Genomic DNA, 17,303 nt, shown 5'->3' with positions numbered 1-17,303 from the left:
CTACAACTCTTAGAACATCCCTTAAGTTTGTTAAATTTTATATGACTAATGACAGATTGACAGTCTTGTATCCCAACTTAACTATTTCTTTCAATAGATATGTTATGTATTATTGTTGTGATGCAAAGATTTCATATTGAGTGTGTGACTTTAATGCCAATGAAGTTTTTTATTTTGCGTAATTCTTTGGCATTAAAGTTAAAGATATCCCTTAATTGGTTTGATCATATTAAACGCCAACTATCTGACGATCCGGTTAGGAGAGTAGATGTTTTAGCTTTGACTGATGTTAAGAAAGGTAGATGTAGACCTCAAAAGACTTGGACATATTGTATAAAAAATGATCTTAATTCATTATAATTAAATGAAAATATGACATTCAATAGGACACAATAGAGAAAAAAGATTGATCCATGTGCTTTAAGTTCTTTTTTATGACTGGAGTAGCAGAATTTCAACATTTAGTTCTCAAATTCTTACCTGAAAAGTATTTTTTAAATACAGTAATGAAATGCAAGTCATAATTGAATGGATATATCATGCCTCTATGTTACAATAACATAAAGGAGTTTCTAGACCAACACGTACGCTTGTTAAATAAAACTATACATTATTAAATAATTTGGTTATTCATTTTATTCAAAAATGATCATGCAGGAGGTTTTGAATTATTTCTTTTATGATTTAAGAGCAATATCTTATCTTATTTGTCTAATTTTTCATAGTAATGAATCTATTGCAAGAGCACCATCCAAATGATATATTTTTTTTCGTTTTAATGCGAGTACATTTGTATCTACTGTTAATCATAAGTAGGTGAATTCCATTGGTCAACATGCACATATTAATATTTATATATAGTTCAATTCATCTACTTTTTTTTTTCGTATCATTCTATATCTTTTGACGATAAACTTTATTTGGTAAAAGATAAAGAATTCATACATACTAGAAAATCTGTCACTCAATTTAACATGACCAAACTTCTTCATAACAAAATTAAATCATAAAAGAACTTACAATAATGATTGATTATGAATATGCATTTAATTTAGAAGAAGTAATGGTATAATCTTAAATCAAAAAAATGTGGGCCTATGTTGAGATAGATAAGTGTTACTTCTCATTCTTGTTCTCGACGCTTAAGACATGTATACAATAAGAGATACTTAAATTCTTTTATATCGTAAGATTCCTCCATAAATTAGTAGCTTAAATCTTCACTGGTTTCTTCTAAAGCAGCATTAAACTAATACCTATTTAAAGAAATTAATCTCTTGACCTATTTTTAATAGTTCAATTATTTTTATAATTAACAATAAGTAATTAATTTCCCTCTGTGAATTTGGTTAGTGTCATTTAAATTATTTCATCCCAATAAAATAAGCCATTTCACTGAGAATTATGGTGATTTAAGATGATTTAGAACCCAATTTGACATCCCTTTGTTTTCGTATTGTTGACTATGTCGTGTTAGCATGAACACTCTTTATGTTCAAGAAGCCTAATATTTATAGCTTCTTTGCTTGCAGATTTTCAAAAGAGTGGATTTATAGAATGTATAAGAGGGCCTTGGACGGTGGATGTAGATGACCCCGGCCCGCTGTAAAAGGTTCTAGTTTCTTATTTATCTTCACTTTTTTAGTTTGAATTATTTTATTTTAGTTTTAATATCTTAAATTCATTATTTCTTAGGTAAATTTAAATTTCTTTTGGTTTACTTGAACTGTTTTTTAAAAGGGCATTTACATACATACCCACCTAATTCCTATTTATTTACATATCTAACACCTAAACTTTATTTTTTACATATGTTTCACCCAAATCCTTCAAATCACATCAAAATACTATCATTTTAACTTTTAAAAAGTGAAATATACCTTTTCATGTATGTGTAAGAAGTTTAGGGGTTCAATATGCAAATACATGAGAATTGAGTGGTGGGTATGTAAATCTTCCATTTTTTTTTTTTTTCAGAACAACTCAACTCCCACACCCCAACCCTCAACTTGCCTGAACCCCTCTTTTAATGAAAAAAATGAGGAATTTAAAGCCATGGAATTTGTGCCTTGAGAGAAAATTGTGGCCCTGGTATGTGTTTGATGAAAAGAGGGAGGGAGAGGGAGAGATGAATGAGTGGAAATAGAGAATTTTGATTCAAACTTCTATTCATAATAAAGTCAGTGTAATTGAAAAATTAAACATTGATGAATACCAAAAATTCTGTCATTTAATTTAAATATTAAACAATTCCAAAATCAATAATATCATAAATAGAATAAAATATTGGAAATAATTTAATATGATGCTAGAATGCTTGCATATTCTTGATAAACACCTTGCACTACATTAGTGGCCTTGTTCTATTCTTCCGAACAAACATGAATTTCACACTGATCATGATACATGGCTAATCAATTAAAATTTATATTGCAATTATTTAAAAAAAAATAAAAATAAATTACTGTAAACTATATTCTAGTAAAATTTTGGTAGATTAGGCTGCAAGGCTGCTACTATAAAATAAATGAGAAACAGATCAATATGAAATGAACGGAATAAATGAGAAAATTAATTCCAATTTACTATAAAAAGATGTCAATATATTTACTATATTCTTTCAAGAAATTATTTATATATTCTTAAAATATATAAAAGCTGATAAATAAGAAACCCTCTATCATCTTACCTGCAATCAGTCGAACTCTTCCTCTGGCGTCTGCTCAGCCCTGCTCTCACATTCTAAACCGTAAGCCTCAGAAGGAAAGACAAGAAATATTTCATTAGTTCACATGGGACTTATTAAATATATCAATTTCAAAGTGATTGTAGAAATGCAAATCAGAATTTTCTGCTGTTCTTTTTTGACCATCCAGTTTTATAGTTTAAGCTTTTGGAAATTTACATACATATCACATAATTCTTATGTATTTACATATCCACAACACCCAAAATGTATTTACACTCATATCACCTTACTGCCATAAAGTTTGATATTTACACCATCCTCATTTAATAATTACTTGAATTTGGATTGATTCAAATCTATTATATAACTATAAATTAGTTTAATAAATAATATAGACACGCATATACATATATGCACCTATGTATGATACTAAAATACTACAAATTTTATGGTAGCGTATTATGATATTTATTACATTTGGACTCGTGAACAGTTCATAAAAACTTAGTTCATGTCTTCAAACATATAACATCTAAGCTTTATCAGCATAGTATTTCTTTTAAGAAAATAAAAATAAGAGGCATTTACACACATATCACTCAATTATGATGTATTTAAATAACGCCTGAGTGCGCAGTACATTGATGGGAAATAAATTATAGAATTCTTAAGTATTGGATTCGAGCACTTACCCTCCACCCCTCATGTTTTTATATCACATTGAAAATATCAGCATTTCAACTGTTAAAAAGTGAAATACATCTTTTCAAGCATAGGCATGTTGGCAAAAATTGAAGTTAAGGGGTTAGATATATAAATACATAGGAATTGAGTGATAGATATGTAAATCTTAAGTAAATAAAAATAAAGTCTTGAAATTGAATCCGAATGTATTGAACTTTTAGGAGGGGATTCAAGTCAAAATTGGGATTGTTGCTGAAAACCCTGGTTGCCATATTTTCTGTGCACGTGGGTTTTAGTTTTGACCTAATTTTCTTCATTGATTGTTTTTCTTTTTTTTTCTATTGCTTTTATTCGGATAAATTTGTGGAGTTATATTTATATTTTAGACCGTAAATTTAGCCCTCCTTTGAAGATGCATATTCTAGATGAAGCTTGGTACTGTTTTTACGACAAATAAACCAAGGAGCTAGTCATCAACGTTAACATTAATTAGCTCTATATTTATGAGTTATTAAGGAATATAAAGCTTTATCATTTTATGAATATATTGGGGCATTTACATACGTACCATTTTATGAATCTACATATTTAACACCTAAATTTTATCTTTTACACTTTTACCATTCAAATCTTTCATATCACATCAAAAATACTACCATTCACTGAAATACACATTTTCATATATAGGTAAGGTGGTGGCATGTAAATCTTCATTTTTTTTTTATTGGTGAATTTGACGGTGGAGAAGTGTTGAGAAGGTAAAATTTATAACATGATATCTTGATAAAAATTAGAAAAATGTAATATTTATTTAGTTTTGTAGTTCATATATATATATATAAGAATTGACAAACTAATAAAAAATTGCTAAAAATCCTGATATTTCAAAACATATTCTTGTAGAATCTTCTTCCAACCTTTCAAAGTCTATTTTTTTTTCCTTCTCGTTCTTTGGGAGTCATCAAAGATGATTTCATTTGTAAGCTAGACTGGATGTTGCAAGTCAATCATCAAATTTGTAAGATCATTTTTGTTTTTGATTTCTTTTTTTTTTTTAATTTAATTTTGGCTTTCACATGTCTATTAAGAAGAGAGTCTTTGACTTGATGGTTTGTCTATTGGTTTGACTGACAAAGGTTTTGGGCTTATGGTAGTGACTCCAATAGCAAAATCCTAATATTTGGGGGGCTTGGGTGTAAATGCATGTCAATTGCGGTATTAGGCATATATTCTGCTTAGAGTTAGCCAATTCTTTGGAATCCACAATGGCTCGTAAGATAAAGAATCGCTTGGTCTAGAGAGGGAGTTAGATAGAGAGTAAGTAGTCAACGAGAACATTCTAAGCGAGCATGATGTCGATCATATGAACTTATCGAGAAAGACGAGTTCTTAAGATAAGTTGAAACAATTTCATGATAGAGGATATTCTTGGTCATGTTCAACGAAAACAAAATTGGATGATTTCCACTTGGGGAAGTTGTTGAGAGCCGCATCATGTAAAAGTGCGTGGATTGAATTCACATTATTTAGGACCAATCAGATGAAATCCGCTAAGAAGGGCGAGATTCCTGATAAACTCATTGAGCTGAATTCTCACAAAGAGATGATAATGATGTTTGGCCTAGTGCCAACCTTATGGGCTCTGAGCAATGCTAGTCTTCGTGACAACAAGAAGAAATCACCCAAATGGGTTGTTTTCTTCGGAGAAACTTAATGAGATGAATGAATGAGAAGGGAGGGTTTCGACAAACGTCATCGAGGAGGGCGATTTGCCGAGAAGGTTGATCAACTAGCAATCTTTAGGGATGAGCCATTGAAGCTCTTTTATTATTATTTCTTTTTTGGGCAAATTGTCTATAGGTCTTTGTGAAGAGTGTGGTTCTATGGAAATTGACAAGCCCATACATTCAATTTAGTGCCTATGAAAAGATTTGTGCTAATGGTTTGAGAGGAAGAGAATGATGCTGATTAGTTTAGGTTAATTTCGAGTAAATATATTAATCTGATTAACCCAAGAAGGTTTTGTGGGTCAAGAGTTAAGGTTTCCCATTAAATAGCTAAGATGGACGTTGGGCCTGAGTTGGAGTTGGGCTATATTGGCCTAGGCAAATAGTCCTAGGTTTGGTTTTGGGCCTAAGCTAGCTACTCTAATGTCTGCCTTTATAATTTTCCGTTGAGACTATTGAGGTGAATATTTAGTTACTTTTTTGGCCTTTTGGTCTTTGATATTTGTCAAAGAAATGACCCACTTGAAAAATTGATCCGACATGCCAATTCGATTTGAACCCAAGTAAAAAATTCGGGTTTGAGTTGACACAAATAATTTTCAGGTTGGATTCAGGTTAAAGATCCTTACCCATTTAGTTTTTAGAATCTTTCGAGGCTGATCCAATAATTCAAAAATGTCCCACCAACACTAAATTGACTACTTGGGTGTAAATGCATGTCAATTGGGGTATTAGGCATATATTCTGCTTGGAGTTAGCCAATTCTATGGAATCCACAATGGCTCCTAAGATAAAGAATCGCTTGGTCTAGAGAGGGAGTTAGATAGAGAGTAAGTAGTCAACGAGAACATTCTGAGGGAGCATGATGTCGATCATATGAACTTATCGAGAAAGACGAGTTCTTAAGATAAGTTGAAACAATTTCATGATAGAGGATATTCTTGGTCATGTTCAACGAAAACAAAATTGGATGATTTCCACTTGGGGAAGTCGTTGAGAGCCGCATCATGTAAAAGTGCTTGGATTGAATTCACTTTATTTAGGACCAATCAGATGAAATCCGCTAAGAAGGGCAAGCTTCCTGATAAACTCATTGAGCTGAGTTCTCACAAAGAGATGATAATGATGTTTGGCCTAGTGCCAACCTTATGGGCTCTGAGCAATGCTAGTCTTCGTGACAACAAGAAGAAATCACCCAAATGGGTTGTTTTCTTCGGAGAAACTTAATGAGATGAATGAATGAGAAGGGAGGGTTTCGACAAACGTCATCGAGGAGGGCGATTTGCCGAGAAGGTTGATCAACTAGCAATCTTTAGGGATGAGCCATTGAAGCTCTTTTATTATTATTTCTTTTTTGGGCAAATTGTCTATAGGTCTTTGTGAAGAGTGTGGTTCTATGGAAATTGACAAGCCCATACATTCAATTTAGTGCCTATGAAAAGATTTGTGCTAATGGTTTGAGAGGAAGAGAATGATGCTGATTAGTTTAGGTTAATTTCGAGTAAATATATTAATCTGATTAACCCAAGAAGGTTTTGTGGGTCAAGAGTTAAGGTTTCCCATTAAATAGCTAAGATGGACGTTGGGCCTGAGTTGGAGTTGGGCTATATTGGCCTAGGCAAATAGTCCTAGGTTTGGTTTTGGGCCTAAGCTAGCTACTCTAATGTCTGCCTTTATAATTTTCCGTTGAGACTATTGAGGTGAATATTTAGTTACTTTTTTGGCCTTTTGGTCTTTGATATTTGTCAAAGAAATGACCCACTCGAAAAATTGATCCGACATGCCAATTTCGAGGCTCATCCGATAATTCAAAAATGTCCCACCAACACTAAATTGACTTGAAATCTACCTGTTAACCCGGAATTCGCCCAAAATTGACTCGAGAACCAATTTTAACACAACTAGTAGTTACTCCTTATGTTAAATGAGCTATACGGATTAGGTTTGTATTGAAAGGTTAAAGGCGGGTAGGATTCGGATTGGGATTTTTCTGGGTTCGAGCAAACCTATTCAGGTCATGACTTTTACAAGTTGGACGTGAATCCAACCCATGTGTCAAGATGCTTGATTTCAGTGTTGTGCTTGATGATATAAATAAATTATCGGTTCTGCTTCATATGATTGCAAAACTTTAGTGGATCTCAGTCTACGGACCCTAAATTTATGCCATCGCATAATAAATGATGCCGAGAAAACGGTGGCCATAATATCTTACAAATCAATTTTGAAAATAATTCTTAGCTTTCTTAATAACTACATTAACTGCCACTCATTTGTGCCGGTGAGCTGATTAAACTATTTATAAACAATTGAAAATTAGGGTGGTTTATCGGGATCATTTTTAACTCCTTGAATCCGCAATCTTACAATTAAACTATAATAATTGATTGTATTATTTTAAAAGCAGTTAATAACTTAAAAATTATTGTTATAAAATAATACATTTAATTTATAAACAAAGGTGCTATAAGACGGCTTGAAACTCTGAATGCCTATAATTGTGTGTGATTAGCAATTAATTAATGATAGTTATAATGACAATTGCAGATTTGAAGCCTTTAATTAATTTACTAAACATTGATTATAAGCCTTTAATTAATAACATGTTGACATACGCCGATCCCGCCAACGGCTTTAGAATTTTATAAAAGCAAGTGGGATGCAGCATGTGCTCTGTATTTTTATAATATAAGCAAACTTTTAGTATATTTATTGAAGTATTTTCAGATAATTTCTAATACCTAAACTTTAATTTTTATGTAGATACCACCTTACTGTTTGAAAAGATGTATTTTTCACTTTTTGAAAGTTAAAATAATGGTATTTTGATGTAATATAAAAGATCTGGGTGTATTTTGACGTAGGTGTGATATATGTCAAGTATATAGACATTGGGTGGTATTTATGTAAATGTCCTTTTTTTTTTTTTTTTTTTTTTTTTTTTGTATTATGATCATGTGTCAATGTATATATATTTTTTTCCTTTCAAGATTCCCCTGCTAAGAGAACAATTGGGTCACATGATGTTGCAGTGACAGTTACAATAGTTACGAACAGCAACTTTATTTATTTATTTTTAAAAGATGCTTGACCAAGGAACGGCCAACCACCCCTTGCTCTCAACCCGTTGGACCCATGCATCTAATCACTCGCATGTCACCCCATATAACATCAGTCGTTGGACCCCAGATCATATGGGACTTACAACTAACGAAGCAGATACCTACTAACTGATTTAAGAATGCGGTGCGACTGACAAGTTTATATAAATTAAGGTTTGTTTGGAGTGATTTAACTTTAAAAAAAAAAAAAATTGGTAAAAATATGATGAAGAAAAATAATTTTTTAGAAAGATTTTGTGTTAATTATAATAATTCTTTTTTCAAAAATTAGACTGCAATTTTCTTACAAGCCATCACATTTAATTGGGCAGGTTATTCCCTAAATTTTAAATTTTATATACGTGCCACTTTAACTATGCATGTAATATGCAAAGCTTAGATGTTAGATATGCAAATAGATAGAAATTGGGTGGTATGTATGTAAATACCCCATTTTTTATCCAAAATAAAAATAATGATAAATTTCTTTCTTTTTTAGGTACACTTCAAAGGCAACCAACCATAATGCAAGGCGTAGTTGATTGTTAACTGGGTACTCTCACATGCACCTCTGCTCATAATCACCTGCCATGTTCTCCCAAGTCCTAAGCAGCCAAATTAAATAACTATATATATATATATATAATATATTGAAATAAATAAATATCAAATAAGCATGATTCGCGTGTCCATTTTCTTTAATTAAATAAAATAAATATCCAAGCTATTTTCAGGCTTTCCAAAGTTCGTTATCATAATTATGATAAATTAAAATATTTAAAAATTACAATGATGTGGTTTTTATGTGAAATTAAAGAATTGGGTTGTATTGATATAAAAAAAGAAAGTTTTAGGTGTTATATATATATATATATAAATACAAAGGAATTTGGTGGTATGTATGTAAAGGTCTCTTGATTCTATTATTTTCAATTGTAAATTTAAAATAATTTTATAATTGGTACATTTACATACATAGAACATAATTCTTATATACTTATAATTTTATATATGTAACCTCTAAACGTTTAACCTATACATTCATATCTATCAAATCATTGACATCTCATAAAATATATCAATGATTTGAATTATATATATATATATATATGTCCTTGCAACTACCTAAAATCCGGTCCCAAAAAAAATTAATATAAAGTACACCCTATCAACAAAATATTAAAAATTTAAACACTATAAGATAAAAATAATTAAGGGAGATCATTTTACTTGCACACCACATAATTCCTATGTATTTACATCTACAACTTCTTATTCTTTTCATGCATAGGGTTTAGGAGTTAATTAACTATGTAAATAAATATAAGACTAATGTCATGGTATTTATGTAAAACTCCCATAGAATATAATAAAACAAAAGCTCTCACAGCTACTTTAAATACAGTAAGAGACCTCATGACCAAAAATCTCAAAGCAGCCATTAATTATGGATCAGAACAGCTGCTGCAACAAAACGAGCACTGATCTGATAAAGAAGTGGAAGAAGCTCTCAATTTGTCCAACGAAAGTATTTCTGAAGAGAACCCTCTCCTTCTCCAAAACCTCTTCTTCTTCTTCGAATGGGATTCCGAAGGGATATTTTGCAGTGTGTGTGGGAGAAGAGAAGAAGAGATTTGTGATTCCCACAGAGTATTTGGGCCACAGAGCATTCTCGGTGCTGTTGAGGGAGGCTGAAGAAGAGTTCGGGTTTCAGCAGAGTGTTGAGGATGCCGTGTGAGGTTTCTGTGTTTGAGAGCATTTTGAAGGTGGTGGAGAAGAATAGCAAGGAAGGAGGAGGGTACTTTGTGGACACTGCTGCTTCTTATCTTCCTCCCAACATAATTTACAGGTGAGCTGGAGCTGGACCTCAAAATTGTATCACATCTAATGTTTGGTTGTGCGGATGTTGGCGTGGATGCGTTGTTTGCACAATATACAGACGTCCGGACATAATATTTTCTCAATTTGAAGAGAAAATATTTTATTTTTTTTTATTTGGAAGAGTATTTACTATTTAGTGATAATTATGAATTATCTAATATGTTAGCTATACTTTTTTCTTATATTTTTAGTGAGGTTTTTTTTTTTTAAACTGAATATAGCTTTTAAGATATATTATGCAAACGGAAAAAAATAATGAATTCAGACTGAAGTCATGTAAAACAGTTTGCACCTTTCAATGAATGTAACTATAGTTTTATAAACTCTAATATTTGATTGAAAATAGTATTTTAAGTTGCATTGATATAACAAGATAAAAAAAACTATTTAGTATTAATGTTTTTTTAAATAAATATTGGAGAATAAATTCAAAGTTTATTATTATTGTTGGAACATATATTGTCCCTAAATGAATACACCTTTAAGAACTTAGATTGAGAGAGAGAGAGAGAGAGAGAGAGAGAGAGAGAGAGATCATCTTAACCCCATGGATTCTTTTATATTAAAGAGATCATCCCCATATATATATATATATATATAATTGATGCTTCTTTTTTCAATATTGAAAAGGGTCTCAACATGCTGCCAATAACCCATAAACAAATTGAAGAACTCAATAATCAACTAGGATCATTTATACAATCGTCTATACAAGAGCCAATGATCAAGCTACAAACTCATCTCTAGAATCACCATATAGAAGAATATAATCTCTACTAGAAATTTGAGTAACTTGACAAACATGGAGCTAGAATGCTTTGAAGAAGCCTCAAAGCAAGAGGTTTGATCGAGAAAAATTAGATACCGGAGCTAGTAGACTCTCCACAAGAAAAAAAGATAATTGAATTAAAGTGGGTCTACAACATAAAGCTTAATCTGGATAAATCATTTCAAAAATATAAAGCAAGGCAAGTTAGGTGTAGAGACAATCATTGGGCTTGATTATTGGATGACATAAAGAGCACCTCAAGCTATGCATTCACACATGGCCGGGAATATTTTCTTGAGCATAAAAAAATAAGCAAAAATTGCACAATCATCAGTTGAAGTTGAATATAAGCCAAGTCATATGGCTAAAAATCTTTTGTACAACAAATTAGCTATATAAATAATAAAAGATTATGTTAAAAGCAAGTATATAATCTATTCAAAATAAATACTATGGGAATCTTAGTCAAAATTACTTTGATTTCTGTGCTAATTGATCCGTATTAAGTGGAATTAAAGTGCTTGCAAATTAGGTGGTGTCCATTTAGCAGACATTCGTAAATCTAAGTTAACTAAATATAGGGAAATTACATCATTAACCCAATTTCCTCAAATATTAATAGAGCAAGAAAGTATTTCATGAATACTTAAATAATAAGTGACTTATTTATTTATTTATTTATATTTGGCTTATTTATTAATTCAATGACTTAGATCAAAATAAAAAATAGATTTAATTTTCTACTATTTTTTAATAGCCGTAAATAAGAGCATGAAGATATAGTCTTTTCTTCATAAAATTGCGATTTTTATTAAATTCTATGGCAATTTTTATTCATTTTTTAACTAAAAATTATTTAATTTAGTCTTGGAGTTAATACTTTTTATTTTTTCAAGAGACTATTTAGATTAAATATTCATTGTTTCATCTTATTTAGCAAATTCCCATGACAACAGACTATTTAGGCCATGTTCACTGAATTTGATGCATGGAAAGCAATTGTTTGTTCCATGGCAATGATTTCTTTGAAAGCAGTCATGGCAGCAAACTGTACTCCTCACAAAACATTATTAACATGCATTTCAGCTTCAAAATAATAATATTTAAGTATAAATACTATATTTATCTACATTTCAAATAGAATTTTCTTGACCGGTTTGATTTAATTTGCATGCATGGCCACCTTTACATCATTACACTTTTTTTTTTTTTTAATTTAAACTCTTACAACTCTTACATCATTTCATTTCATTGATCATATTACATTAAAAAAATAAAATTACAATCACACAACAGAATTACAAAAATGATATAAAATATTACAAAAAAAAGAAAAAAAATCATGAACAATGCCGCTTTAATGCTTAAACTTATTAGTGCACCGTTCTCTTAAATAGGCATAAAATGAAGCCAGAGCACTCAATTGTCAAAATTTGCAATATTCTGGTTTTATTTTAACCTGCAGCAGGCATAAAAGAGCAGCTTGGGGTTAGTGGCAAACATTTTCTTTCATATATATATATATATATATAGCAGATGACCATTTTCGTGAAAATGCTAGAAAGTTATCAACAACGGTGAAGCATATTTTGTTTGAAATGTAAACGTGTTGAGCCGAGCTCGAATCATGCCTAACTCGAGCTCAGCTCACAAAGATAACATTCGGTTTACATGCTTGCTTGCTTGCTTGAGCTGACATTCAATTCCTGTGGGAGCTCAATGGAGAAGACATCAATGGATGGAGAAGGGAAAGTGCCACAACAGCTCGCCATAGAAGGCATCAACATGACCAATGGTTGGCTAGTAGAGCTGGCTCCTGAGCCAAAGAGCCAACTTTAGATAAGTTTAACTTGAGCTCTTTTAATAAACGAGCTTGAGTTTCAGCTCGAGCTTGATAAACTCGAGTTGAACCGACTCAGCTCACTTACACCTCTCATCGGTAAGCACGAGTGAATTTCAACATCCTTAAGGAAGTCGTTATTAGAAAAGCTTTCTACAGAGAGGATATCAAGAAAGCAGAGTGCAGGATGTGGCCATATAAGTTGAGGGTGAAAGATTTGAGGTTGAGAGGTGACATTAGTGTGATAGGCAATGAAGGTGAGGTTGACGATGATGCACGCAAAGTTGGCGAGGGATGGATGCTAAAGATAATCAGTATTATTAGGAGCATATTACTGAACATCGTGGACAAAATAATATTGATACATGACAAAATGTCGGCAAAACAAGAGCGAACAGAGATCAAAGGGGACGCGGAAAGGAACAGAGTTGAAGGTGGGGATGATGACGAGAGTGAAGCATAGTGTAATTATTCTCATTGCCGCTCGAGTTTCAGCTCGCAACCATGAAGAGCATTAATAAAGAAAGGAAGCATCCTATAGTGGCAAGGCGACCACAAAGACAGAAGAAGTATATATATAAAAAAAAAGGAAGCATTCCATAGTATGCAATTGAGTCTTACCCATTTAAGTTAGAATTGAGAATTGCTGAGGAAAGTGGCCATGCATCTGACATTTTGGAATATTTTATCTATTTTTTGCCAAACTAAGCTTTGAACATTCAAGAGCTTCATTGCCTTTTCCTGCATTGCTGAGTGGCGTCTAATTGTTTCCCCATGAATCTGTTTAAACAAATATTGAAGAAAAAAAACATATAAGATTAAAATTTTCTCCAACAATAAGGCAAATATTAACTACATTATTTAGACCTGAACTTTTAGAATGAATGTAATCTCTATCCAGATGTTTTACAATCCGCAAAAGATGGAACAGAGTGCAAATGGAACAAACTCCCAATGACATTATTGAGATACATTACAAATTCTAAGCAAGAAATAATTGGTAACAAAATTAGGAAATTGATTCAGTTTTTGGCACTGTAATCAAATAAACTGCTGCGTTACAATGTGATTCTGCACTAAGAATAAAAGGCTTAGAAAGGCCCATAAGGGATTTCATGCCAATAAAGTCTTTCATTTGTTTTATGTTCCAATGGACTGCCACACGCTTGTGAATATTAAGGGGGGAAGGTGATTAGCTTGTTGAAATGCATCAAGGCTTATAACTACTCAAGAAAAATCTCTCTAAACACACAAATGATCATACCTCCAATTTTACCTAAAAATTTCATGTCTATTAAGCCTGTATCTATCCAAAAGCAAGACGTGTTATGGCATTGTTGCCCGGACCATCATAGTTTCAGTTATGTTACAAAGTTGTATCTTCGTTTGTTTACAATAAACACTAGTAATAATCAATATGAGATTTGTCAACTTTTCAAACACACTAGAAATAGTTATCTCATAACCCACTATAAACCCTCACACATTTTTTCCATCATCCACAGTGATATTTGAAGACCTTCCAAGGTGAAAACCTTAAGTGGGGCTAGATGGTTTCTCATTTATTGACGATCGTAATAGAATTAATAGGGTATTCCTAATGAAGGAGAAATCTAAAAAAAGCTCAATCTTCCAAACCTTTCATAACACAATTCAAACTCAATTCAAATGCAAAACTCAGATTCTCAAAACTGATAATGCAATCAATTTCATCTTTTGGTATTATGTATCAAAAAATGAAATCATTAATGTATTGATGCTCCAGAACGAAATGAATAGCTTAGAGAAAGAACAGACATCTCCTTGAGGTATCCCACTAAATTAATAATCAAGTTACAAAATATTTTTTAGGGAAAACAATTCATACTGCAACATACTATATCAATTGAATGTCTAGTTTGGTACTTAACTTCTTCATATTTTGATGGATACCTATCCTCACATCAAAGCTTTCTCTTCTACTATACAACTTAAAATCTTTGGGTTGTATCATTTGTTCACATCGATTCCCAAAATCGAATAAAATTTGACCCAAGATCTATCAAGTGTATTTTTCTTGGGTGTGCCACCAACAAAAATGGGTATAAGTGCTACTCTAGTTACAAAAAAATACTATTAACTCCATAAATGTCACTTTTTTTAAAATCAATCATACTACCCGAATATGATGTATAGGTGGAGAGTGCAAATGAATATCAATTTTGGAATGCACTTGATGACACCTACATGACTTGACCACCTACTCCACCTAGCCCTCCTATTCTAGTTGAAGATGCCCAACCAACCAATCAACCCAACCAAAATTCTAGAACAAAGAACTTTGTGTGTACACAAAGTGAAATAAAAACCTTAAGTAACTGTAAGACAATTTGTAAGGAGAGAGAACTGCTTAAACCAAAACTTGACTCCACATTCATCTGAGAATCCAGGTAAGGAGGAATCCAGTACTCATGAGTTATCCTCGTCCTCTTCTGAGGTTGGTGATAAGAAAAGGTACATTAAATTTCCAACTTAGGAGTATATAGCCTCTAAGAAGCTATCATCATCCTACAAAGCTTTTGTTTCTAACTTTGTTAGTATGCAGATTTTTAAATTCATTAATGAAGCTCTTTAAGCTTTAGAATGAAAAAAAGCAGTCGAAGAAAAGATTTGAGCACAAAAGCTTAATGGTACATGGATTCTTACTAAACTCCCCCAGGATAAGAAGTTAGTTGGGTGGTTTAGGGTTTAGGATTTAGGGTTTAGGGTTAAATACCAAATTGATAGGAGTATTGAGATATTCAAAGTTAGACTTCCTGCAAAAGGGTTCCCTCAAGCATATGAGATTGACTATCAATACACCATAGCACCAGTTACCAAATTTAACACTATCAAAGTTCTCCTTTCAGTAGTAGTTAGAAGGAATGGGGATTGCATCGGCTTGATATAAAAAATATACAAAAAATTAGTCAAGTGACCATTTGACATCCCCGAATGGAGGATTGCTTGGATTTAATTAAATAGCATAGCTTATGAAACTAAAAGCCCGTTTGGGGCAACTTAAAACAACAGGTGATATTTTGAAAACGCCTTCCTACTATTTGGTTAACACGTTTAAACCGCGTTTTGGAAATCGCTGTTTTTATTTTGTGAATAACGTCGCCCGCGGAATCATCCCCGCGGGCCGCATTCCCTTGTCGCGTTTTCTCCCAAATTACCATGCTGCCTTTGAATCGCGATCGAACCCTCTGCCCTTGCCCCTTCTAGATTCGCCATTCCTTCCTCCGTTCGCGATCGAGCTCGCAGAGCCGCTCCCTGCTTCGTCGACACTTCTCTTCTAGATAAGGGCGAGTTTCTTCGACACTACTTCTTCTACTCAGACCGATCAAGCTCCGCCATGGCTTGCGCTGAGTAAAAAAGTTGGACCTTTTTTCTCTAGGAGGCAACCAAATCGCCCTTTCTCTCTTCCCAATCTCTGCTTCTGAGAAGCATGACCACTGTCGCCGCTCCTTCTCACAAGGTTATTTCAACCTCCTCATCTTCTTCTTACTCCTTAGCATCCCTACCTCAATCCACCACTTTTTTCTCTATCGTTGGATATCTTTTTAAGGAATTCAGGTTCAATCGCAGCAGACCCTGAGCAAAATGGCCTGCAACCGGCTACATAAGGAGCTTGTGGAATAGCAAGTTAATCCCCTGGTCAGCTTCAGGTCAGCTGGGCTCCTCCCTTCTAGACAAATTTCTAGCTAAAATTTTAATGCAGTTAATTTTAGGCTAATTGGATTATGGGTAGGAAGTTATAAATCTCTTATATGATCCTATCACGATCGGTAGAAAATTTAGAGTTGAGGCTTTGTAAGAATTGACTTGCTTGATTTTGTGAGGGGCTTAAGTGGTTAAAAAGTGTGAGAAGACGGAGGAGATATCACAAAACAAAACTAAAGAAGGGGATTTTGAGCTTTGTATATTAATCCAAATGCTTATAGCACAACAACACTTTGTATCATAAAAGTTTTGCAAGATATTAGAAGTTATTTTTAATTGCAGCAATGGGACATAAATAACGAATGAAGCATTGTAGGGAAGGAAGGAAACTTAATAGGAAAAACAACAAAATTCATTCAATATGACATTTCCTTCAGATATTCTAACCCATTTTCTTTATTTAAATTTTTTTTTTGACAAGTATTACGTTTTAACTTCTTAAATTATCAAGGTTTCTTTTGCTTGCTTTCATTCTTATTATTATCATTTGCTCCTTCGGTCACATCTTCTCACGTTTTTTGTGCTAACTTGATTTATTTCCTGTGAAACTGATTTCTTCTTATTAACTTGCATTCTGCATGTGAAGGCTCCCCATTTTATCTAAGGCTTGCCTCTACAGTTGGCCAAGCGGTAATTTAATTATTGGAAGATTTACATATTTGCCACAATTTCACTTGAGAGCATCATCCATAAATCTTAGGATAAAAGTAAAATTGTAGCTTACCTGATCGAAAATATTTTTAAGCTTTTGACAGAATGAAGCACGACAAATTTCAAATAAAATGCATTTTCAATTTTTGAGCTGAAGCTTGATATGATCAACTTATTGCAAGAACGGGGTGAAACTTATATGTCACTTATTTCTCAA

General features: G+C 32.6%; 1 protein-coding gene and 1 pseudogene across 1 annotated transcript in view; one reads left to right on the top strand and one right to left on the bottom strand.

Moving 5' to 3' along the window:
* Positions 1-9,510: 9,510 nt before the first annotated feature.
* LOC110019213 lies at positions 9,511-10,190 on the top strand (annotated as a pseudogene).
* Positions 10,191-12,143: 1,953 nt separating this feature from the next.
* The window catches only part of LOC110019211 (U3 small nucleolar RNA-associated protein 21 homolog), a 41,944-nt gene continuing 36,784 nt past the window's right edge, over positions 12,144-17,303 (bottom strand). Inside the window, exons 18-19 of the mRNA XM_020716794.1 lie at positions 13,313-13,471; positions 12,144-12,310 (exon numbers count right to left, since the gene is read on the bottom strand). Coding sequence (XP_020572453.1) covers positions 13,322-13,471 — 150 coding nt within the window. The 3' untranslated portion in view covers positions 12,144-12,310; positions 13,313-13,321. The remainder of the gene's footprint in view (positions 12,311-13,312; positions 13,472-17,303) is intronic.

Source organism: Phalaenopsis equestris, unplaced genomic scaffold (assembly GCF_001263595.1).
Source record: "Phalaenopsis equestris unplaced genomic scaffold, ASM126359v1 Scaffold000054, whole genome shotgun sequence".
Lineage (NCBI taxonomy): Eukaryota > Viridiplantae > Streptophyta > Magnoliopsida > Asparagales > Orchidaceae > Phalaenopsis > Phalaenopsis equestris.
This window is presented reverse-complemented; position numbering and strand designations above follow the sequence as displayed.